Source organism: Pezoporus flaviventris, unplaced genomic scaffold, assembly GCF_033815535.1.
Source record: "Pezoporus flaviventris isolate CSIRO_AGI_PZ_B2104156 unplaced genomic scaffold, CSIRO_AGI_Pfla_v1 ptg000036l, whole genome shotgun sequence".
NCBI classification, from domain to species: domain Eukaryota; kingdom Metazoa; phylum Chordata; class Aves; order Psittaciformes; family Psittacidae; genus Pezoporus; species Pezoporus flaviventris.
The window spans coordinates 23,769,946-23,796,302 of NW_026892584.1; the positions used below are offsets into that span (position 1 = coordinate 23,769,946).

The 26,357-nt window shown below is 42.1% G+C and overlaps 1 protein-coding gene across 4 annotated transcripts in view; it reads right to left on the bottom strand.

Annotated features, from left to right (window-relative positions):
- The window catches only part of BAZ1A (bromodomain adjacent to zinc finger domain 1A), a 61,486-nt gene extending 36,024 nt beyond the window's left edge, over positions 1-25,462 (bottom strand). For 2 of the 4 annotated variants that reach the window (XM_061463505.1, XM_061463504.1), the window contains exons 1-4: positions 25,187-25,461; positions 24,342-24,491; positions 16,363-16,641; positions 4,777-4,920 (exon numbers count right to left, since the gene is read on the bottom strand). In XM_061463505.1, the coding sequence (XP_061319489.1) occupies positions 4,777-4,920; positions 16,363-16,641; positions 24,342-24,454 (536 nt within the window). In that variant the 5' untranslated portion in view covers positions 24,455-24,491; positions 25,187-25,461. Of the gene's footprint in view, positions 1-4,776; positions 4,921-16,362; positions 16,642-23,567; positions 23,810-24,341; positions 24,492-25,186 lie in introns of those variants that run through there. The other 2 variants (XM_061463506.1, XM_061463503.1) reach the window with 2 other exon arrangements.
- Positions 25,463-26,357: the final 895 nt, after the last annotated feature.

Consider the following 26,357-nt stretch of genomic DNA (forward strand, 5'->3'; position numbering starts at 1 on the left):
TGTTATCAGTGTTGTTCTCAGACTAAAGTCAAAAACACAGCACTGCACTAAGAAGGAAAAAAATGACTGTTACAGCTGAACCCAGGGCAGTATCCACCCCTTATTTCATACCATTCACGTCATGCTCAGATCCCACATATTTCAATATACCATCGCTTTTTGTCTCTCGATATATACATAGATACACACACACACACATTCTATGCCATTCTATGATTCATTAGTCCGTGGACCATCCCTATAAAGCACACAGAGTTCATTCAGTTCATGTCAGGCTCCACGTGTTGTAACAGTCTTTCAGGGGAGGAGACATGGTGTGTAGTGTTAGACTGTTGCCTGCTGATGACACTGCTGAACTCGCCTGGTTTCAAAGTTTATTCTTTGTTGGGGTTATGATCGAAGGGAAGTCGGGGTCAGTCAGTGGTGACCTGAGGACAGTTCTGCTGCTGATGATGGCTTTTCCCATGATTTTATTCTCTGCTGATAATCATGACAGCACATATCTTCCTTTCAAAGCCCAGAGCAACAGAGATGGGCATCAACTTGATGGGCTAAGTGTGTTACATAGCAGGCAACAGCATATAATTGAGTTCACTGGCTGTTTTCCCTGAAAATTAAATCCCCTTGAGGTACACATCAGACTTCCCCATCTTCCTGCATTACCCACCAAGTATATCTGGGTCCCTCAGCAAAGCAATCCCACAAGTGGGTTTGCCTTTACCTGAAGCAGGAATAACCCAGACTTTTCCCCAGCAAATTCTTCATGTGCACCACAGGAACTTTGTCCCCTTCTACAGCATGAAAAAGTTCTGACCAGGCTGGGCCAGCCCTGTTGGCAGATCCCCTCCTGTTGACCAACCAGGTGGCCTTTGGTAAGTGTGTATCCCAATGCTTGAAAGTTCCCCCACCCAATCCTCTCAGTGTAGTTTTTAACAGCCCATTGTACCATCCAATTTTCCCAGAGGCTGGTGTGTGGTAGGGGATGTGATATACCCACTCAATGCCATGCTCTTTGGCCCAAATATCTATAAGGTTATTCTAGAAATGAGTCCATTGTCTGACTCATTTCTCTCTGGGGTGCCATGTCGCCACAAAATCTGTTTCTCAAGGCCCAGGATAGTGTTCTGGGCAGTGGCATGGGGCACAGCGTGTGTTTCCAGCCACCCGGTGGTTGCTTCCACCATGGTAAGCACATGGGGCTTGCCTTGGTGGGTTGGTGAGAGTGTGATATAGTCAATCTGCCAGGCCTCCCCGTATTTATACTTCAACCATCGCCCTCCATACCAGAGAGTCTTTAACCATCTGGCTTACTTAACTGCAGCACCTTTCACACTCATGAATAACCTGGGCAATAGTGTCCATTGTTAAGTTCACCCCTAGATCACAAGCCCATCTATATGTTGCATCTCTGCCCTGATGGCCTGAAGTGTCGTGGACCCACTGGACCAAAAATAATACACCTTTATGTTGCCAATTGCTCTGCTTCCATTGCTGCAACCACCACTCCAGGGCATTTGCCACGATCCATGAGTCAGTATAAAGTACTGGCCACTTTTCTCATTCAGCAGCGTCCAAGGCCAGCTGGATGGCTTTCACCTCAGCAAACCGACTCAATTCACCCTCTCCTTCAGCAGTTTCTGCAGCTTGTCACTGGGGACTCCATACAGCTGCCTTCCATATCTGATGCTTTCCCACCATATGCCAGTAGCCATCAGTAAACAAGGCATACTATTTTTCACTTTCTGACAGTCTATTATATGGTGGGGCCTCTTCAGCACGTATCACCTCCTCCTCTGGTAACGTTCCAAAATCTCTGCCTTCTGACCAGTCCATGATGACTTCCAGAATTCCTGGATGACTGGGATTTCCTATTCCAACTTGCTGTGTAATTAGTGCAGCCCACTTACTCCACGCAGCATTAGCTGCACGATGTGTAGAGGAGACCCTGCCTTTGAACATCCAGCCCAGCACAGACAACCAGGGTGCCAGGAGGAGCTGTGCTTCAGTGCCAATCACTTCCAAAGCAGCTCAAACCCCTTCATCGGCTGCCAGTATCTCTTTCTCAGTTGGGGTACAGCTGGCCTCGGATCCTCTGTATCTCCGACTCCAAAAGCCAAGGGATCAACCTCAAGTCTCCCCTGGAGTTTTCTTACAGAGGCTCCAGGTAGGACCATTCTCCCCAGCTGCGGCGTAGAGTACATTTTTCACATCTGGCCAGGTCTGGACTGGTCCAAGGGCTACTGCATGAACTCTCTCCCATTTAATTTGCTCAAAGGTTTGTTGCTCAGGGCCCCATCTGAAATCATTCCTCTTCTGGGTCATGTGATAGAGGGGTCTTACAATCAGATTGTAATTTGGGATGTGTTGGGACGTGTTCTCCAGAACTCCACAACACCTAAGAAACCTTGTGTTTCTTTATTATTAGTTGGTGGAGACACTGCTTTTATCTCAACCATTCGTGCCTCACATTGGGTGCCACAAAGGACTGCTGTGGTTTAAGTCCAGCCGGTAACTCAGAACCACGCAGCCACTCGCTCGCTCCCTCCCTTCCTCCTGAACCCAGGACAGTGTGGTCTTAAGATAGCTTTACCAAGAAATATCTGAGTCCTTGTTCTTCTGAGTTACTCATGTCTAGGCCATGACTATCTGGCTTGAGTCCTGCTGGAACTATAACACGTATATATCTGAGTCCTGCTGGAATATAATACCTATATATCTTGCTTTTACTGCAGAACACAATAAAAACAGGTCAGCAGGAACACTAGTACTGAACACATGGCTATTTCTGCCCCACACAGACAGGAGTAGGGTCAGAGAAAGGTTGGGATCTCTAATAACATCTATTTTCAGTTAAGATTCTCAAGCTTTACAGACTCTTTAGGAAAAAATATTTGCAGATGGCCCATCAATCTGTGCAGTGCTCCCCTCCCCCCCTCTCACAAACACACTGAGCATCTGCTGTACCATTGTTTAACAGCACTGCAGCTTTGCACGAAGGCTGGGTCTCAAAACCTGGAGATTTGTGTGCAGATGGAGGCAAAACTGTGGTTCTGCACTTATCAACTTAATATTGGTCACAAGGCAAATAACATCCATACTCTCCACAGTTTCTCCATAAGCAGTAAAATACAGACCCTGAAGAATTAGGGCTGAAAAACCATGTAATTGAATTCAGTGGGATTTCTTATTGTTACAAATAAGTGTATAAAGAACCATAAATGCCAATATACAAAACCTGACAACAATGCTCTACCTTTAGATAGGTTTTACAGGTACAACGAATACTTCCAAAGTTTGCATATACCCAGAATATATCCAGAAACTAATTTAACTGTTATCACACTCTTGATTTGTTAAATACTCACTTAAGTGAGAGGTTTGTAAGAGGACTGCAATTTAAGTTTGTAGCATAAATGTCAGTTATGTATGCCATAAAACACTGCTTCAGAATTTTGTCTATTCTCACCAGATTTCCCTAAGAAATGATCTTCCCTCCCATCTCTGCATTGTCAAAACAAGTAATCAGCTGGGGAGAACCACAGACAAAGTGCAAGACTCAGTCTTACTACCAGCTCTGTACGCATGGAACTAACAGCAACATAAAGGGATCAATCCCACAGTCAGCTCTGTGCACGCTTGCGTAATTCCAAGAATTAACCTCCTTTCAAACGCCACATACCTTGTGGAACACAGAAAATGCATTTATTTTCTCGAAGACGTAGGACGTCTTCATGAAGAAGCTGGACACTGCCTTCGAGAGACAGTAGAGGATTTTTCAGGTTATTTATCCCATGTTACTTTCTTAGCCAAGCCAGAAGCTCCACCCTGCTTATTCAAGGCATGTCAGGACATGGAAGTCCTCTTGCAGCCAACAACAAAAGTAACTTCTGCATCCACATGATATCGCAAAGTCAGTAACAGTTCATGTAAAGCCTGTATGTTTCTTGATACAAAATTGGGGCCCACTTAAAAACCTCCTCTTTCATCAACGTTGTGCTTGTGAAGCACAGAAACCTTTCCTCTTGTTATACTGCTAGGATAAGCTGCATGTATAAATTCAATTATCGGTCGGTAAAGGGATACTCCAAATTAAACATCACAATTAAAGCCAAAAAGCTTATTAAATGTTATTAAGCTACTCCAGCCTACAGGCAATTCCTTAAGATAAAACATATATTGCTGTTTCGTTGCACCTAAAATCATAATCAATTCATTAAACACAATGGCATATGTTTATATGGACACATGCACATTGGAGAAAGCTTTGTACATTTTGATGTTTTGTACACAAACACATTAAGTCTCTGGAAAGACTTTGCAGAGAGTTCCAGTAAGAGCACATCCTCTTACTGTAAGGCAATCTCAACTCAGCCCTACGACGGAAGTCAAGTAATACATCATGCTAAGTCATACCAGACTGTAGAAACGCAGAACACGACTGCATTTTCCAGGCTACAACAGGACAGGTTCTGCAGCACAGAGAAGACCAGGCATACATGGCCCTTCCACCATCTCTCAACAGAAACACTGTCATTGTCATTCCAAATAAATTAAACAATGATTATTGCATAGGTACTCCATCTCTCATAACACACGGTTCTCTGGTGGATTACGCACAGCACAACTGGCACCTGTAAATGTTCAGCTTGTCACCTTCAGCTGAACACTCGGGATCCATACAGATCAAGTAACCTGTTTCAGTCAGACCCTGCCACATCTGCTTTAGTCTCATTTCCACCCAGCCCACATGCTTTGCACTGTCAAAGTATCATTTACCCATTTTGTGCAGAGCTATTGTGCGTTTCTGAGTCGTCACTGTCAGTGATGACAATTGTGTCTCCGTCAGTGCTGCTGGCGTGGCCATTTGCCATGCCGTTGTGATGGGCTGGAGCTATGACTTCCAAAATCTTACACTGCAACCTGAAATAAAACACAGACATTTATTACTATCAAAGTTTTTCACTAGTGAAAGGAGTCTAAAGTTATAAATATACTCTTAAAATTACATCTACAACTGAACATTGTATTGTCTACTCATCCTTAAGAGCCTTGCACCGAAATATCAGATAAAATATTAATTTGATGAGTTCCATCTAATAAATGAACAATTTAATCTGCTTTCGCAGCTATCAGCTTAACTAGCCAAGACAAGAAATCAAGTCACTGGTAGACTAATTTATGGTTGTATTTTTTTTTCAGTTTTCACTTAAGCAAACTAAAAAGTTAACTTTATGTGTTTCTTTAAAACTAGATACCAAATCTTTAAATTTATTTTGATAGCAGTCCAAGAAAGCAAAAGATTTTCAGATCCCAAAGTATTTTTACTTATAAGAGATCATCTTCTACTGCTGTTGATGACCTAAATAAACAAGGCTGAAATGATCATTATGCATCTAATCTTAATAATGGCCCATTTATCTGCTGACACATATTAAGGCTCCATCTGGCATGCACACAATTGACAAAACAAGTCTATCCCTTCGCCATCCTGAATGCTAGTTAGAAAAGGCAGAATTAACTACATATTAAAAAGTATAATTAATCGACATTTCATGATGGATAACTGTATTATAGCTGGTTCCTGAACACTTGCACCCCATTCTGGAATTCCAGGGTACATATTTTCTAGTTTAATCTCCTAAAGCCTTGTCTGCTTCATGAAAACTAACTATTACAGTCAATGGATGCTGTCACACACAAAGAATGGGGGGAGAAAAAAAACACAGTGATTCTCTTCTCTGAGCACCAAACACTGCAAATAGAAATGAAGAAAATGGAGAATACATGAAGTACAGGGCTTTGAATTAGTGTGGCATCATGCCCAAATCAGAAACAAACAGAAAAAAATACCAACAAATCTATGGCAGGCAAACTCTAAGTGCTCTTCTATCCAAACACTGGCAAAAAGGAAACAAGGTCAAAATATTTCTTAGACACCTCTTTCTGTAAGCAGACAGTACCATCCAAAACCTGCAGATATTGAAGGGGTGAGAGAGGGGGGAAGGAGGAAATGAAGGGAAACATAGGGAGAAAAGGTGAAAACATTAAAATATCCTGTGTCATATTCAGTTGTGAACTTAGCTAGCACCAGTTAAGTGTATACAGTTAAGTGTATACAGCTGTCCTCCCCAAGCCTCTCTCCAACAGGAACAGAGCTCCAGAATGTTCCAATGGGGTATGCTATTTAAAAAAAAAAATTAAAAAGCCCAAAACAACTATTAATATGCTTATATATTCCTAAAGACAACAATACGACCATGGGGACACCAGAGCTGCCTGCACACAGAGGCAGCCCAAACGCACTGGCCTCAACGACCGCAGGCACACTGCCAGTCCAATGCAGCCAGTTTCCAAAGCTGGTCTGGAAGACACATTTTCGTGGTGAATGGAGCCCAAACTAATTAACTGTGCAAAAATAAATAGGCTTCATGAACAGAACCAAGAGCACCCAAGTATGTAATGGAGACAGAGCCTCATGGATGTTCACAAAATCAGTCCAAGTCCAACAGGGCTTATTAAGGTCTGGCCCAGCACCAGACTTTGCCTGAGTCCTAAGAGAAAAGTCTATCATTAAAGTATCTTGGTTTTCAATATTCAGAACATCACAGCTTCCCTTTCATATTAAATAATATGGAGCTGACTGCATGGCAGAATGTGCATCATTAGGTTGGCTTTTTTAAATCCAACAAAGATCACCTGCTAAAAAAACACTTCTTAGTAGAATTGGTTTTGTTTCATATTATAAGGTACGTTTCCTAGAAAATTCAATTCAACTGCAAAAACACTTTAAAATTAATTTCTAATGGAAAGTAATCAAAAGCACCAGTGCTTAAAGCTACTGACACTTCTTCAATTTCATTCACTACCAGAAGACCACTAGAGGGAGCGCATACACGCTCAATTCGCAATCCCAGTAAAACGGCCACATAAAGGGCTAAATCGGAACCTATGCTTACCCAATGCCATGAAAAGGACAAAGAGGCTGAAACACACACGCGAATCAACCCTCCGGGACAAAAATATTTGAATATTTAGCCACCAAGTGTTTTTCCAACGCTCAATTTCTCTGCTTATCCATTGGATAGCCCTGTAATTTACAGGGTATCCCATCTCCTTCTGTGAGAACCTAAGTTAAATATTCCATACACTTGATTCCGTAAGTAGCAAAATCACCAATAGAGCTACTTCCCCTCATCTTCCCCCGCCTTTTTATTACTAAACAGAAAGAATGACTAATGGAACCAGCTATCACAGAAAGCAAGTGATTCTCCATCAGCTATGCCTTCATTCAAATCACTACCATGAATCTTTGGGGAAGGAATCAAGTGAAACACACATTACCTGTCTCAATAAAAACATAATTCAATGAATTTTAACAGTTACTAATAGGAGACTGAATAAAGTGATTCAACACTTCCTTCTGGCATTAAAGAAATAATCTACAAATGAAGACTCTTTTTAGCCTTGCTACAGTCAAACCATGGGTAGTAGCAGCCAATTCCCTGGGCTAAAAGAGACAGACACTCTGCCTCTAGTGCGAATAAAAGTCTGCTTTTCCCAATAACCTAATCATTCCCCAAAATCACTTATTACAACTCTTCTACTATTGGGCACGAAAACAGTAGAGATGAATGCTGAAGCAAGACACTCAATTGAAGCATGCTATTTAAAATACTTTCTAGAAAGGATGCCTTAAGATCTCTACAGAACTCATGTCAAAGTCAAACCATGCTCACTCACCATCTCCCACAAAAAAAGAAGTGGGGGCACCTGAATTTAAAAAGCAGCATTAAAGGAAATACATACTCTAATACCCCCCTTAGTCAGGAAGCACTCTCTTCAATAATAAAATCATGGAGAAACTTAAGAGCCGCATTACGTGAATGCCACAGGTATTCAGAAAATGATCAGGTAGACTGAAAATACAGTTATCATGCCCTTTTACACAATAGTCCCAGCAACTAGGTCACACTGACAGCCAAAAGCTAGAGCAGTAAGCCTGCAATAGAATTACTCTAAACTCATGCAATTTTGCATGCCCTATCTGCACTACAATCCTGCTAGCAACAACAGGGTACCTGTCCTCTGACCTGTCCCAAGACCGGCCTTTATGCTTACAGCTTTATTTCTTGCTATGCTCAGAAACCAAGCTCTTTGAGGTCTTTTCATGGAAAGGTCCCAAGAAGGGCTTGCCCTATATTAAGGGGAGAGGGGAAATATGTTGAAGAACAACAACACAGGATCCCCAAAAAGTTTTAAACACAAAGCCAGAGGAGGTACCACCAACATGAATGTAACCTTTTTTTAAAATACCCAGGCACATCATTATCAAATGAAAAAAAAAAAAACAACAAACCCACCAAAAACCACCACCAAAAAAACACAGCCACACAACAACAAAAACCTACGAGATTTTCCACTGACTTCCATGAATTTTGGGTATGGCTGGTCAACTGCACAAGTGAAAAGAACGTAACTGATTCCAGCCATCTAAGGGCAAGAAACTCTGACTGAAAACTGTGGCATAGGACATAGTTTCTCTTGAAACCTAACTCCATCAGTATCTCTCTAGAAAAACAATTCTAGGCTCTGCTTTGAAAAGTATCTTGACACAACTAGCAGAAAACTTTTAAGTCTGACTGAACATTGTCACTGCCAGAAGAATGGTAAGGAAGCAGCAGGGTGAAGGTGTATAAAAGCAATCTGCTCCTGCAGCCTCTGGCTGCTGCTCCACAAGATGCAGAGATGACTTAATAGTTCAACACCACCAAAATCTTCCCTTGCCATTCCTCCTTCCAGCCACATACTTGGTGCAGTGCTTGCTTTTTGTAGCTCAGGCACTCTATCATTTTTTGATTGCCATTAAACTGAATTCAACCACCTGACAAAAAACCCCAAACAAAAAAAAACCAACACACCACCCCAAAAAAAAACCACCTCAAAGCCCCAAGCCGTATCAGCTGTTGTATGAGCTGCATCAAGCGGCTCACTGAATGATCTGATGACAACTAAGAGCAAGAGGCAAATACTGGCCACAGACAAAAGCAGAGAAGGAAGAAAGAAGTAGCAAGACCTCATTCATTTAGAAACCCCAATACTTCCAAACTTCTTGAGTAGCTCAGTGATTTCAGCAGTTTATCCTTACTAACTGAAAGTGACATCTAGGCAAGTGAACACTAGAATACCAGGAAAGCCTGTTCCAGGGAGACCACACACCTAACAAGGTAGTTGGGCAAGACATGGTACATGCTTCAAACTCACCAGCAGCCCAAGATGAGAGTGATTCAGGAAAACCCAAAACAAAGGGTAATTGTAACTTACTTGCCATATTTTTCTTTCATTCAGCTCAGCAACTCAAAAGCATGTACACAAGCCATTACAAGTTACAGGACAAGCAGGTATCTCCATCTACCTCTGCTGAAGCAGCAGAACACCACAATCCGAAGAGAAAGAAAAGATACGCTCCATTCTAACGGTCCAAAACCAGCCATCACAGGATGTCAAGTGAAAACCTTGACCCTGATACTATATGCACTTGTACTTCCTCAGAAGTTCTTCCCAAATGCTGAGTAGGCCCCTTTACATCCAACCAAGGCTGAAGTTACAAGTTGTGAGAAGGAAGACCACTGCCCATCAATTGAGATTTCTGCACAACAGCTTTTGATCTGGCTCATGCTAACTACTGTGATACAACAGTCTGGCACTCTGCTATGTCCTCATTTCAAGTGAAAAAACAAGATCCCTTGAAGGCTCAGATGAGTTACAAACATGCCTCTATGCTTTGTATTAAGCAGACAAAAAACCATCCCTTGGATGCAGAAGGCTGTTTCTTGTGCAGAAGGTGGGGGAATACTGGAACTCATTGGGGCCAACTTTTAACATAAAAACCAATATCAGCAGGTCAGGTGAAAAAGAAAAATGATTTTTAAAAGGACACCCAAATAAAAACGGTTTTTCAAATACCAAAATTTTAAAAGCACACCTTTGCTAACAGTATGTAAAGTTAGTTGAATACAGAAAACCCCAAGAGTAATACAAGAAGCTATAGCAGCTAGTACCAAGAAGAACAAAAAAAAGCTACAGTCTCATTATGTTTTGTCAATTTTTAGTAAGTTTTTAAGAAGTAAATGTCAGATAAGTGCAGCAGTTCATATCTTTGTCCTAACAGTTCTCATACACTTGAAAGTAATTAGAGATAAAAGCGAGACAAGATCTGAAGAAGTGACATCTTTTACTAAGCTAACTGGCACAGTTTAATGCACACACATAACAAAAGCACACAAGGAGACAAGTCTTATGCACATAGTGGTTCCCTAAAGTACAGCAAGAGCTGCTATTTTCGAATTCTAGCATCTTCATTTGTCTGGCTGTCATATGTTTCAAAGAAACTAGTAAGAAGCATGATTTAAAAACCACAAAACAAAAATCGTAACACAAACCAAAACCTGTACCTTTAAATTTATAGTTAAAAAAGCAGAGTGTGTGCACAGAAATGAAAGCTAAGAGAGTGGCAGTGCCCCAGAATAGTTGTATAGCTGTTCAACAATCTATAAGAAAGGAGTTGCAGGTTCCTTCCCAGATACCATCATCTCATAGCTTCCATTAGTCAAACACAAATGTAATTATTAGTCAACAAATACAAATATATTCGTATCTCAAAGGACTGAAGGGCAATGGAAAGCAAAATCTTTAAGCACGATTTTTCCAAGCCAGGAGTTTACTGATCCATAAACAGCAATGCTGGAAGAGTGCAAACTGTCCTTGCTCTATGAATGCGTAAGCTGCTCTCCCATAATGTCAGCTATGCTGTTTCATGAGCATCACACTAACTTTGCTACTTGAATTCAAACTCACCTTTTGAAATAAAGTAGGAAACTTTCTTAGTATGCACTTAGGCTTAAGCCTTATCACTACAAGAAACACTCTATAACAACTTCCTGATTCTCTAGACATTAGCCCCAGTGCGTCCGCATCCAGTCAGCTTTGCAGCCTGCGTGTCAAAGGGGAAAATGTAAATTGTGGTCCACCAACACATTCACTGTAGCTCATCAGAGTGGAAGACACTGCCTTCTACTACCTAGTAGTCTCATATTAACTTATCCGAGTGCTCAGAAAACAACTATATATAAAAGCCAGTAATACCTTGTTGCCAGTTTGAATGAAAAAGTTGGAAAATCAGCAGTATCCTTATCTATCACACGGTTTATCTTCTATCATCCTAACTCCTTATCAGCTAGGCACAGTCATGACTAGCAACACACTTCCTGTGCCCCAGTTAAGGCTTACAGACATGAAATCAGTATGCAAATCTTTTAATTAGCCTAATGCAGTGGTTAATCCACTACGAACACCTAAAGCATTGGAACACCAGCCAAACAATTGATGAGTTAAAAAAAGAAGTTTCACTTACAGAGAAGGCTTCTCTATCAAGTTTCCTACAGGTTGACAGTGGTCGACATCAGATCATTCAGAGCAGAGAAAGGATGTCAACCTATACCCAATGTGTGATCAGATGCAGCAATCTTCTCAACAGAGAACTTTGTCTACTAGTTCTGCTAGTAGGCTCATTTTAAAAACACTGTATTATCTTAAAGCATTCTAGTGTTGCTTGCTCACAAGTATTAGACAAACACCCTTTTGCAGGGGTGTCATCTAGTGGTCAAATCCAAAGAAAAAAGATACTCCTTTTTAGTATCTGCCATGTTCTGTATGATTTTTTCTTTCTTATACACTACCTTTAAGCAACCTTTAAGACTTTTAATTAAGTTGCACATTAATTGATGGACAACTGGTTGTCCCCCAACCTCTGTGGGGAAGGGCAGACATTGTCATATAAGCTATTTTTAAGGGTGGGTAGAGGGGGAGCTGAAGAGCTAGTAGAGTTGCCCAACCTAAAACCTCAGATCTCTTCATTGCTCAAGTCAGACTGCAAGCTTATAGATCAATTAGCTAATTATCACATTGCTCACTTGTATACCCTAATAAAGACAGACATTATTTATTGTGATAGCACCAGACTCAGAACACTGATGAGAAATCAGAGTTGGCTGTTTACACATGCTTTAAATCTAGCTTTTGCTCCAACAAATTACAATCATTAAAAAAAAAACAAAAAACACACTGCTGACCTCAAACAGAAAAGAACAGGTCCTATAGCTGACTGAGTTAGGCTGTTGAAGGTTTTATTTGGTGTGCCTGAGGCATTCACTGAGGTTATTTAAGGTAGGCCTTCCACACCCCAGCTTTCAGGTAACTGACTTCAGAGGCCCAGACGTTGAAAATCAATTTCACAAATTTTAAGTACCAACAATACAACGCAGTTCTGCGACAGCAACAGATGGACAGGTTACTGCAAGAGATGCCATTCCTTGTGGAGAAAAAAGGACAACTAGTATGTTACGGGTCTTCAACTAAGTTCTGATGCACAAATACAGGAAGCAATTCCAGTGATGTGGTCCACTTTTTTCCTCTGTTTCAATAAAGTGTAAGCTAAAACACTGGCTACTTATTTTACATCTTAAGTGATCGTGGTTAACACAAAATATTGCTATATTTTTTCCCCCAACAATTTGAGATTTATATATTATATAATAATGATTTCCATGCCTTTTTCAATAAATTACTTTCCATAAGCAGCAAATTGACATTCTGAATAACAGTACTTACAGTGTCAGCTGTTTTCAGTTCCTTGGCAACCCAGACAAACTTAAAACCTAATCTCAAATTAAGTTTATATTATGTTTCAGACCAATATTTCAAATAATTTTGTCTTGTACCCAGACACTACTAGAAAAATGTTGTTACACAACTCCTACAGTTCTTTAAATGGAAATTCAAGTGCCTACTGTTTTAAAGCATAGCACAGCTGCCACTTTGGAGAAAAGTCACACCCAGTTTGGCCAGAAAAGCTGGACACGTACAAACAAACAAAACCTGGTCATTTTTAATCAATACATCATCAGAAAGGGTTAAAAAGAAGCAGAATTCTCTCTTTGTTGTTTCTGATTACCAAATTGCACATCATTTTCAGAGACAACCTTAACAAGACACATCAGAGGACTGGGGGAGATTTCTCTACAATTTATTTCTGTTTGCTAAGGTCTCTTAAGACACCAGACATACCAAAACAAAAGGAAGACAGAAGAATATCTCCCAGAATGAATTCCTCCCACCAGACTTCAGCAACAAGGCAGAAGCAGCCAAATTCAAAATTGAGCAGCACAACATAAGGCTAGAAACTCAATGAGCCTGATAGAGATATAAGGCCAGAAAAAGCAATGGGATATCAGATTCTGTAACCAGAACTCACAGGTTGGCCACAAGAACAAGTCTCAACCAAAACCATCTTCTAACTAGCCTCTGCACAAAGCACTTGTCCTCTTACTACTTATAGATCACCTGTCTACTGCTTACAGTACTACAGACCACTTCATAAGCTCAAGACAAAACCATCTGCTTTAAGCCAAAATACTAACCCTGCTAGTGTTTGGGTCCCTCCAATTTACTTGGTTCAAAATCTAGAAAGATGCATCAAAGCAATCTATCCTTCAAGAATATAACATGTGCAAAGTTAGGGGTTATAAAATGTCAATACTTAACTTGCTTGAGCCACCACTGGTTACATATACATTATGTTGTAACCTTTGCATTAAGCTATGCAAATAAATGATCCTATTGACATGTGCAAAAAACTTCATACATAAATTCAGTGGAAGCATTCACAACACCATGACACAACTGGGTTTTCATGATCTGCCAAATTCTGTTGGTTTTATAGGATGCTACTACACTGTAGATGGACTGTGATCATTTTTCCTAGAAAAGATCACAAAAAAGTAGCTGCACGACAGACATGCAAATTGCTCTGTTCAACAGCCATGTTATTTACAAGTAACATGAGTCAGTATACTTAATCCCCGACATAGTACTTCAAAATACAGGTCAAAGTCAACTGTTAATTGAGCAGAATAACAATGCTTCACCTCCTCCCACTTCATATTCTTTAATTATGTATCTGGAAGCATACAAATCCCTCTGCATTAGTGTTATTTGCTCGGTTTCCTGGATTTGGTATTAAAAGCCTGAACTAACTCTCCACTGTCATCTGGCTAAAGTATCAGTGGCATACAATCAGCTTCAGCAAATTTTTCATGCTTCATTTCACTAGACAGAATTTTATACTTATGTAGTTTAAAACATATAACCTCTAGCAGGGATATTTTTGATAACAGTAGATTCTATCTGCATCTTCAGTATTTTGAATGGTATCTATCCTACCCCAAAGGCTTAAGAAATCTAGCCTGTATCCTATGAATACATTGATCTGTGAAAGTGGAACATAAACACAAAATTTTTAGATACATACTTCAACACAACTTTGAATAACCAAGAAGACGGAATTAAAGTCTGGTGAAAAAGAATAAATTATAGTGATTCTCGTGAGAGATAATCATGTCACAACTTTATCTGAACAGAATTTAGCTTACATGGTAAGTAGACACCATTTTGTTAATCAAATTTAAGAACTGATTAATGGCGGTCTAAAAAGAAGAGCAAAATAATTATGAATTTCAAAAGATGAAAAAACAAGACAGACTTATTTATCACATAAGCCTACTTTTACTTTAAAAAAAGCTAAGATGCATATGCATAAATATTTTAGCAAAAAAGATTAGAAACTAGTAGATTGATCTCTTGGGGAGGAGGAGCTTGTTCTTCTAAAGCATTCTTTTTGCCATTAGCTTGGAAACTGACAGTATCTTCAAGGACTGAAAACAAAGGCATTTCATTGAGCAAACAAAAACCAGCACCTGAATTACACTGACAGTTCACAATATTCAGGTTTCTAGTTAAAAAGAAAGAACACCACCACCAAAACAAAACACACAACTTCAAGCAAAATGACTGTAATACTAGTGGTAACCTGAGTCTAGCCATTAGACATATATAAAGATGAAAAAGACAGAAACAAATATTCAGATACATTCAGAAAGAAATTCAGAAAACAACTTAAGTACCCTACTTAATTTATTCTTGTCCTGGCTCTGCAGACTGTGACTTCACTGGTTGAAAGGAATAGAGCAAGGAAGAGACAGAAAGCTTTTCTATTAAGCACTGACCTTATGTACATGCTCATACAAATTTCCATACAACTTACACCCTGCAGCTCACCACAAATTTTAATTCCCGGAGTAGTACAAAATTTGCCTTAAATAAAATCTGTATTAGCCACTAGAAAGTCTCTTACAGAATAACTGCTCTCCGATGACCATTTTGAACTGGCCCATTCTTATCACCAGATTATGCGCTGAGACCACAGGCTACCCACACAAACCCCACTGACTCTGTAGTATAAGCTGGTACCTTCCTCCTGAATAAAGCAAAACAAAACAACCCCACAAACAACAAAACAGCATAAGCTGAACCCACAAAGGCTTTAGCACATGCTCTGCAGGCACTTCCAAGTTGAGCATGTTGAGCCTTTCCCATTTTAAATGCGTTAGGTGAAACTACAAACTCATTTAGACAAAACATTGACCTTCTCTACCCCCTCTCCCAGAAGCTGCTTTAAAAAAAAAAAAAAAAAAAAAAATCAGGCTATTTACATGCTGTAAAACAACTTCTTTACACTACAAACCACATGTACCAGTGACATGAGAAAGCAAGCACCTGAAGCTCAAAATTCTTCCATGTTTTTAATCAAACTAGGATAACAAAAAATTTGCTATATAAACATCAGTGTAACAGTAAGCACAACACTAACCCCAAGTGTGAAAAAAAACCCATCACACTAAATCCCAGATAATCGCCTACTACAAACATTTTACAATTAATTCCCAACTTCTGAGAATGCAGTCACAATTTTCGCTACTACCTAAAAAGAAAAATTCCGACTTCTACTGATACTTCAAAGCTTTTAGTAGTTAGGCCATTCTGAGTACACAAAACACCATGTGATGAATTACATTCTGGAAGATTCATCAAAACTTTCATACGATTCTTAATCCATAGCTTCCCCTAGTTTCTCATTAAATGCCATTCTACAAACAATCCACCTTTCTCACATCTGGGAGCTGACATTCCTTAGCAAATCCACTACACAGACCAAAAAACTGCAGTGCCCAGACCCAAGAGAGCTATCCTGCTTCCACAGCTGCTTCTAAGCTAAGGAAAGAGATACCAAGCCCAGCAATTCAATCCTACTTTTAATTAACAGTAGGGAACAGTAACAGTACCACTAGCTTAAGCATCACACCTCACTTTGCATTTGATGTTTATTATCCTGATTTTGGTTTACAAGAAGCATACACAAAAATTACCTTCACCAAAACAAAGTATGTATTTATTTTTAAATATACTTACCTTGCACCATTATTTCTAGCTACTTCCACTGTTTCACCAACAAAATAACGATCCTTGACATAAGCAAAGATTTCATCACAGATCTCATGCAGCCGGGAGCAATGTGTAAGGGTGGCCAAGTAGAGAATTGGAATGATGAGTGCTTCTGGAAAACTCTGAAGATTCTGTCTGGCTTTCTTCTCTGATTCCAGTGCTTCCTGATATGTGAGTCCTGGTTTACCTGTGACAGCACAGCTCCACACAAGGCTGTTGCACAGAATAATGCGTTCAAAAAAATCACTGAAAAGGCAAGGAAGAAAGAAAACAGTTCAGTTCTGAGAAACATTTTCAATTTGTTCACAATTACTACAAAAGCAAATTTCCTTTACAAGGCTGAAATGAAAAAGCAGCTTTACTCCTGCACAGGCTTTTGGATAATCAAGAGTTATTTACCACTTTTTAGCCACAGCACGTTAAATTGCTATTGTAAAACCAAAGTCTCCTCTCACTACAGGCTACACTAATATCAAGACCTGGAAGTGCTGCAAACAAATGTTCATATAGAAGAAGCCTGACACATGAAAATAATCACACTGTGTTTAATAGGTGTCACATCCTCCTCACATTCCCCACATTTCCACAAATATTTTCAAGAGGAGGGTCTAAAAGTGCACAAACATAAAATAACCTTAAGATCACAGAAACATGTTGAAACTTGAGTAACTTTCAGATTTTGAGTGCCCTAGCTCACAAATGAGAAGATGGGAGAGGTAAAATATTAATGTCAAGTAGTTCTCTAAATAGTTTTTATTCCTTCACTGTTTGCATTTCTCTCAGAAGAAGCATTAAAGTATTTTTTAACTAGATTCTTCTCCTCCCTTGTTCCATTAGCACATATTGATTCTCTTCCTTACCTGTATTTCTAATTAATGCTAAAAATTACACTGCTGTTGCTTGCTTACTAGTTATTATATAGGAATCAAGAAAGAGCCGCTTTTGTTAGTCAATATCTATCAATTTTTGACAAGTATCAGACAAAGAGCAGTTAAAACACTGTAGATGAAGTAGATGATATAGCTATTCATAAAACCATGTTAAAAACATATCATACACTATGGATCAGTGATCGGACTGCAGAGCAATATTTCAGTATGCTCCAATTCAGGCAATGATTTTTATCTGCCCTCCTTTAAAAATCTTAATGGACTAGTATGAATAAGTAGGCAACACACAACAGGACAAATGGAGGTTTGTATCAGTCCAACATAGTAGTTATGTTGTATCAGTCCAACATAGCCTTGTATCAGTCCAACATAGCCTTGTATCAGTCCAACATAGCTATTTCATAGGACACTCAGTACTTTCAGAACACTGAATGCTACACAAGATACCTACACTGAAAATTCATTCATTTACAAAAAATAAATAAATAAATAAAATACACTGTGCAGGGCTCTCATTTTTAAGAGGGTAGAGCAGCATAAATCATTCCCAGCAGTGGAGCTGGAGAACTGGGCAGTTAATACTGAGGTTTTTTCTTGCAGGCTGCCTTGCAAACTCAAGCTGGCAAATGTGCATCAGTTTGTAGATAACCATGCTCACTGCAGACAGATAGATGAACCATAACATTTTGTAAATGAAAATGGAAATTCCAGATTGAGGACAATGGAGGGTCCTGGCTCAGATAATCCTTTCTGTATGAGCACAGGATTCCTCTGAATGAGAGATGCTTTAGGAAGAACATCAGCTGCAAGAAGGGGAAAAGTACAGAAGAGATATATTATCTGAATAATATTTAATAGCTACCAAATTTCAGATTTTTATACTACCTGCATCTAAAATATTTTACAGTACTTGGGTCCAACACTCACAAGTAACACAGAATAGTTTGGGTTTGCTTATTCTAAACAAGAAAAGGAGAACAACAAAGGAGAGAGAACAAGAGACATTATTCTTTGATATATAAAGAATGGATGTCCGACACTCATTCTTTGTGTATCTTTATTGCATTTTATTGTGTGTTACCTTTAAGGTATAGTTACTTTAATATTTTGAAGAACAGGTTAGACAAAAACCTATCTTTCTTTTGGGTTCTTTTTTAGATGATGGAATACGTAAAACATGATCTCTTCAGGTCTCTCCCTGCCCAACATTGCTATACTTCTGTATTCGACTGACAATTTTAGTAGTCTTAGACTTCAATGGATGAAGTAACATTTATTCAATCTTCATGCAGGTGTGTGTCTCTACATATATTTTTGTGTCTCGCCAAAGAGGTTCCTGACCATTATCTTTAGCCAGAAAAGTGAAAAACACCCTGAGAGTTATTTAAAAAAGCATTGGAACACAATTTTCAAAAAAATATGACATTAAAAAGAAATAAAAAAAAAAGAGAGAGAGAAAAGAGGAAGGGAGCTCAGAGAATGAGCAGAGCCTGTCTCAGAGAGGCTGAGGCTGACGCTGGCAGTGTCCCTTTAAGAGCTGCTGTTATTCTTTGTGAAGGGACACCGGACAGTCATGCTATTTAAAGCAACAGCATTGAACTTACAGGAAGAAAAAAAAAAAGGGGGGGGGGGGCAGGAAAAAAAAAAACACACTTAAAAAAACCCACACCACGCAACAAACCCCTTCTCGAAAATTTTTTGACCATTATTATCACAAGTGCAAAATTCTAAAATTACTTTAACTGAAACATATTTGAGGAAAACCTGTGCCATTTGCATACAAGAATAGTTTGTGCCTCTAGTTTCATTCTCCCTCATTTCCTCTTTTGTGTGGATTTTTTCCCCTGTCAACTTACAGGAGAAAAAAAAAAAAACATTCTATTTTGAAAGCACTGTCTTTAGCTAGTCATTACCTATAGCACATCAAAACCATCTGTGGCTTAGTCTGTTAACATAGTTTTTATTCCAGTGTTTTAAGGATCTCACTTTAACTTGGTTTAAGAGAGAGAAGAAAACAAAAAACCAGTAGCAGAGCACTAGATGTTGCAGTACTCTTTCTGTCCCTCAGTGTCCATTATCACAAAACTATTTATGAAGAGCAGACACAACAGCTAGCAAACCAAGTGAATGGTAGCAACAGCCATGATACCCCTTTCCCTTTACTTAGTAAAGAGTAATAATGCACTTGATCATATTCTACATTCAGCTTAAATTCACAACAGCAAATGCATCTGCTGCTACATCACATCTGAAGCCTTACATACATCTTTAACCAAAGTATTACCATCTTTGGGGCTTCCTCACTGGTTCAAGATCTAACACTTGACAACATGGAGAAGGAAGTTTATACAAAACATGTCCACAAAGCTCACTTGCATGGTCCCACCTGCCTGCAAGTAGTCAAATGGGACTGCAGTGCCCTGGTGAAGATGCCGGTTATCAGCTCAACTACTGGAGGAGCAGGGACTAAAGGCAACAGAGTTGCCTTTGTAGTAGTAATTAATGCTGACTTCTCAGCTGAATGTCTTTTTTCGTTTATATTACAGTTTTCCATACAAGGTAGTGTAAACGGAAAAACTGTCAGCAAATCATTGAGAAGTAGTTTAATACTGCTACTTGGTAGGTATTTGATAGGAGGCAGTTTTTTAACAGAAATAAATTACTTGCAATCTCCGTGCTTACTTGCAGTGGATGTAAAAATTCAGCCTAGAAATAACTTGAACTAACCAAGTATTTCCATTGAGTCCAAGATCTACTTTATTTTTAGTGTGCTGCTAAGAACACATTTCTTTCAAACCATTTACTTTTATTTATTTTCTTAGCATATATTTAAAACAAACTGGGAGGGTTTTTTTTAAACAGAAGAATTATATAGTGGAGAATGTAAAATATGAGAAAGTCACATTAAGTGAAATTAGAAGAAAAAGCAGGGAGAAAAAAAAATGGAATGGCTAATTTATAATAATTGTTAATTTTAATCCTGAAGCCCCTATGAGCCCTTAACATATACAGTCTATTTAGTCTATAGTAGGAGGGTCATCACAGAACACCAACCTTGTCATTCTGTATCACAAAAGTACTCTTGTACTCCGGCTTGTCTCGCCAAGTGATCAATAACACATCACAAAATAATGCCCAAAAGAAACAAAAAAAAAAAAAAAAAAGGGAGGGAGGGAGGAAAGAGAGGGAGAGGGAAAGGATTTATTCCTTAATATTTACATGTTAATCATGCATTCAGGAGTATATTTCAAGTTATAAGTTTCTCTTCAACAACAGAAAAAAATACCTAATTTAACTATAGGGCACCTTAAAATGTCTTTTGAACAGATCTAGTTTTTACTGTAACCAAGAATTCCACAGGCCAATCTATAATGAAGTTTCAATAAGTTTTGAAGATGCAAAGCAGCTCTTTGCCCCCTGCATTTTAGAATGAGGAATGTTCCTACCATGTATCTTTACTACTCATCATTTCCTTTTTCAGGCTGTCTTCACAAGCAAAACTTCCCATACTCTAACAGTTGCTTTCACAACACATCTCCATCAGCTATTAACTTTCACAGACAAGGTGTCAAAGACTGGTGGTAACATCCCACTGCTTTAACGTGTTTTTCATACATCCCCCGTAATTGCATTTCCAGCTACTACTGTGGCTGCAGAGACTCTTACTGTGTCTGTCCTCAGGTCTGTCCCTCTAATCAGGAGTACAACCAACCACAAAGAACATCAGTTCCCCTAGTTCCTGTTAGTCCTGATAAATGTAATCAAACACTGCCACCTCACTGCACCCCCTTTTGAAGGGTTACAAAATTATGTGATGACATTTCATATTGTAAAGGAAATGGGGCTGTTCAGCCTGGAGAAGGCTGCTTGGAGACCTCATAGCAGCCTTCCAATATCTGAAGGGGGCCTACAAGGATGCCTAAGAGGATGATGAAGAAAGACTGTTCATCAGGGACTGCGGCAGTAGGACAAGGGGCAATGAGTTTAAACTTAAACAGGGGAAGTTCAGGTTAGATCTAACAAAGAATTTCTTTACTGTGAGGGTGGTGAGGCACTGGAATGGGTTGCCCAAAATGGTAAATGCTCCATTCCTGGCAGTGTTCAAGGCCAGGTTGGACTGATCCTTTGGCGACATGGTATAGCATGCAGCGTCTATGGCAGGGGGGTTGGAACTAGATGATCTTAAGGTCCTTTCCAACCCTAACTATTCTGTGATTCTAAATACATGATTAACGGGAAAGTCACTTTACAAAATATTCATCTTACCAAATTCTCCTCACATTAACATAATTATTTTTTATACAGAGAAGAGTAATACTGATGTTAAGATTTGTATTTATCTCTACTAAAGCTGTCATGGGCATGAACAGATCTTTTCAATACTAAGTTTGTGCTCTACAAGAGAAAAAGAAAGCTAATCAAAAAACCCAACAAAAAACAGAATAACTTAAGTCTTAACCTTTGTCACAATTAAGTGTGTTCATACAGTTGAGGAAGGGGATAAATCCAGGTTACCACATGTATTCTTCACAGCCCACTTAGATCTAGTCACTGTAATTTTTAAATCCTCCCCTCAAAAAAAAAAAAAAAAAAAATCAAGTTTCTATTGCAAAAGTAGATTTGCAATAGAATTTGCAGAATTTTGTCTAAATTGAAGCCCAATTTAGACAACGGTCTTCTTTCATGAAACAGCCAATACAATTTTTAAAAGTGGGCCTTCCCTACGCCTATTAATCTAATTGCCCTTGCTTAGACAAAGAAATGGGAAATGCTGTTTCCAGAAGACATTAGCTATCTGAAGTATCACTTGCAAGCAGCAGAGAAAAACTTGCTGACAGGTGACCCTATTTTTTCCAGTAGATTATGCCACGAGCAACTAACATCAATCTAAACTTACTCATCTGTTCCAGGACACCTTTCTAAATAAAAGATGCTAAACTTCTCAATCCAAAGCACCAATTTTACCTAATCTAAAAAAAAAAAAAAAAAAAAGAAAAAGCCAGAAATTAAATAAAGGGAAAAAAAAAAAGGGGAAAAAAACAAACAAAAAAATACCATACCACAACCCAACAAACCAACCAACTCTGCCCCACACGTCCAAAAAAACGAGGCATAGCAGAATTTTCTGCAGAGTTTTACCAAATACCATATTCTAAGCTCTGACCCCTGAGGTAACCACCCGCTGACATTTCTAGGTATTGCCTGTGTGAACACAAATCTAAATTTATCCCTTAATTTGTGAACTTTGGTTAACTATGGAATTTGGTCTTTCATACTACTTCTTAGTGACAGCATCTCTGCAGCATAAATAAGGCTGTCAGAGGACTTAAAATATTCACCAAACCCTCTGAGAGCAGAAAGGTATTTTAAAAGGATACTTTTCATGCTGAAATTTTAACAAAGCTACACATACCTGAAGCATACTTCAGCACAGTGTCAACAAATACATGAAACTCATCTAACTATGTGATAATAATAACTGCAACCAGAAAAGCAGCTTTCCGAATATTGGAAGTTGGGGGAGGGGGAGTTAATTCCCTCAAGGACAGGAGGCTGTCAGCTCTTGCTCCTTAGGTTCTTACACACCCTATAATGAAAACACTCCTTACGAAGCTTCCAACATCACATTCTACACCCCTTTGCCCCCCACAGTATATTGTCCAGGAAACAGTAAAGCATTACTCTTCAAAGCTACCTAATCCAGCTTCTTTAAAAATTTTATTAGGTGAAGTGTACTTGAGTAAGAAAAACAAGCCTAAACACGAAAAAGATTTAGGTGTGCTCTAATTTCATGTGCTGCAAATGAAAAGTATTTCAGATTTAATCTCATTAGCCTGCACGTCTTTTAAAAAAAGGAGAGTTTGGATGTTGGGGCCTTTCTGAGGGCGGGGATGCGGCTGGATCACACTGGGGGGGGGGGGGTGAAAACACTTTTACCACCGTCTGAAAAAAAGTCTTGCTAAATACTTTCTGTTCGCTGTTCTTACAAGCGATAGTCAGCGCAGTAAGTTCGGGACTCCACGTGCAATACGCTCGGATGTCGTTAACGCCGTTAACGACAATTGCGTAATTCCTACTAGTCTCTTTAGACACAGAGAAAGGGGAAAAAGGTAAAAAGGGACGGAATGAGGGAGACAAACGTCTCTAAGAGGAGAGGTCCTGAGGGCAGAGGTGTTCCCGCTCGGTTTCAGGCCGTGTTTAAGCCCTGGCGGTGGTAAGGGAAGGCTAGCGCTGCGGGACCCGCACCCGCCGGACAGGTGCACTGACCCCTCGCTCTCCTACCTGACCGGGCCTTGGGGCCCGCCAGCCATTTCCAACCGGGTGAGCCGGCGGCTCCCCGTGAAGGCGGAGCGAGCGCGGCCCTGGGCTCTGCGGCGGCTCCGGCTCCCCGACCCGGCCCACGGCCGGTAACAAGAGGCTAACCGCAGCGGGAGCTGGCCGGGAAGCCGAGCCCGGCGGGATCCGCAGGCGGCGGCGGCGCCCCCCGCCCGGCCGCCACCACCACAATAGTGCGGTCGGCACATGCCGGCGGGGCTGCCCTGATGCCCCGGCACGGCCGCTTCCGCGGGGCGGCCTAGCGCCGTCCGCCGCCGACACGCGGCTGCCGTTGGAGAGGCGGGGAGGGGGGAGAGCCCGGGCCCCGCAGACGCTCGTTACCGCCCGCCGCCTCCCACAAGCGCAACTTTCACTTCCCCGAAGGGGGCAGGGGCAACACCGCGGAAGGAGCGGGGTTTAGGGGAGGGGAAGGAGCCGGCTCCCCTCCTTTCCAGCGAGGGGAGGGGGCCGTGGGATACCCCGCCGAGGAGGGGCAGGGATTCCCCCTGCCCCGGGCGAGAGATCCGCCCCTCTCCCCCGCTCCTCGGGAGGCAGCGGGCTCGCCGTCAGCCGCGTCCCCCCCTCACGCCCCGCGCTTCCCCCCGGCCGGGCTCCCCGCGGCGCTGCCGGGGAATCCCCTCCCTCCCCGCCCAGGTGTCAGCCGTTCGGCGTTCAACCGCTCCCGTCGGGGGGGTGGGGGGGGGGGGCAGGACGGACACAGACACAGGGGTTGTCTCTTACTCGTAGTCCCTGAAGATCTCATTAGTGACCCTGCAGTAGAAAACGCGCTCGTCCGGGCGAAGGTCGGCGGGGGGCTTCTGCCTCACGAAGGGCTTTCGGTGCAGCAGCGGCATCGCCCCACTCCGAGCTCTCTTCCTGCCCCAGGACCCGCTTCGAGGGGGAAGGAAAAAAATATACAATGCGGAGAGAGTGAGCGAGTGCGGGCAGCGGCGGCCCCCGGCCCGGGGAGGAGGGAGCGGGCTCGGCGTGTCCCTCCCCCCGGGGGGGCCGAAGAAGAAGCGGGAGAAAGCGGCGGCGGCACGGCGGTCTTTTGTGTGCCTGACGCGCCGCTGCCTGCCTGGGACTGAGCGCGGAGCGAACGGCGAATCCTTCCTCCCGCCTCCGCCTCCCTCTGCCTCACAATGGGGCCATGACGCTGAGCAGCGGGCGGAGGCAGCGCCCCCGCCTCAGCCGCGCAATGTGCTCGGCTAGGGGATACCCCGACCGCCGCCGGGCTTTGTCTCCTCTGGCTCCCCTGCCCCCGGGCTGCCCCCTTCCCCCGCCTCTGACCCACACACCCCGGGCCGGACACCAACTTCCACTCCCCCACCGCCTCCGCCTCCTCCCAGCAAAGCAAACACTCAGGAGGGGCAGCGTCGACCACTTATCGCCCTCCGTCCGCCCTCCTTTTCCTGCCGGGCGGCTGCCAAATGGGGGTCCTCGCCCTTCCCGCCCCAAGCCGCGCCCTGGCCCGGCGGCCGCCGAGCTCTGTCGCCCGCAAGACAGCGCGGCCGCGGCACGGGGGACTGCTGCAGCCCGGCCCGCCGCAGAGCGATTCCCCCCCACTGCCCGGCTCCGGGGCCCACCTGGCGCTGCCGCAGGCTGCCCTCGCTGCTCGGCCGGTGTGGAGCGCCGTGCCCTCGCCGCCTTTCTGCCCTTTCGTCTGCCCCCCCCGGCTCCTGGGAAGTTTTTGATCTACTTCTTCAAGCCCTCAATCAGGAAGAGCTGCGGGGAGGAGCCTTCCTCTGCTCTCCCCTACATCTTTATTGGCCGCTCGGTGCCTTCCAGCGTGTGTCACACAGGAAGACAGCGAACTACATTATTAATTAATGGCTGAGAGGGCGCATCCTCCATTTTTGAATTATCAGCCTGAGACCTCCGGTGCGTGGGGTGGGCCTGAGTCGGCTGACCGGGCTGGGGAAGGCGGCTCTTCCCGCACGGCGCTGCCGGCCGGGCTGCGGGCGGCACGGCACGGCACGGTATGGCGCGGAAAGGCAATACGGGGCGGCCCAGCCTGCGGCGCTGCTCGCCCGACCGTGGCTCCTGCCACCGGCATGACCAGCGCTTCCCAACCGGGCGCCGAGGAGCAGCCGAGCAGCTGGGGACCACCAGCCCCGGGCGACCTACTCGCTGTCCCCAGTAGCTGCCCTGCCTAGCAGGACCAGGCGCGTCCCCGATCGGGCTGGCTGGCTGTCCGCTCGGGCTCGTCCGTAGTGGTTTCGGCGTTTGACAGTACAATTCCGGAGACATTTCTCGGAGCCCAAAAGCCAGGAGCGTAGTCCTGTCAGAGCGCACAGGGGCACACGGATAGATTTCGCTGAAAGTTAAGTTATATACAATTAAGATGAGCGTACACGTTGTACGTGGGCCCTTTAACATTTTTTTCCTGTTCACCAAAAATATCACTACATGGTTTTCATTTTTCACCCCTCTTTTTTCTTTTTTCCTTTTTTTTTTGTGTGTGTGTTTTTTACACTAGTGCGTTTACAGTGCCATTGGTAATTAAAAAATAAAACTTGTATTCTCAAAAATCAAATTTGTGTTCTCAGAAGTGCTAGTCAGCTCGAACACACAAAAACACAGAAAGTTCACATCCATTATAGTTCACTATTGCAGGGTCCAGAGCTTACATGAAAAAAAAATCTAAAATAATTGTAGAAACTTCACAGAACTCTTATGTGAATAATATCTGAAAGCTGAGCTCTAAATAATTTAAGCTTACAACTTCAAGTGCTGCTCCTGCAAATAAAGGTGTGT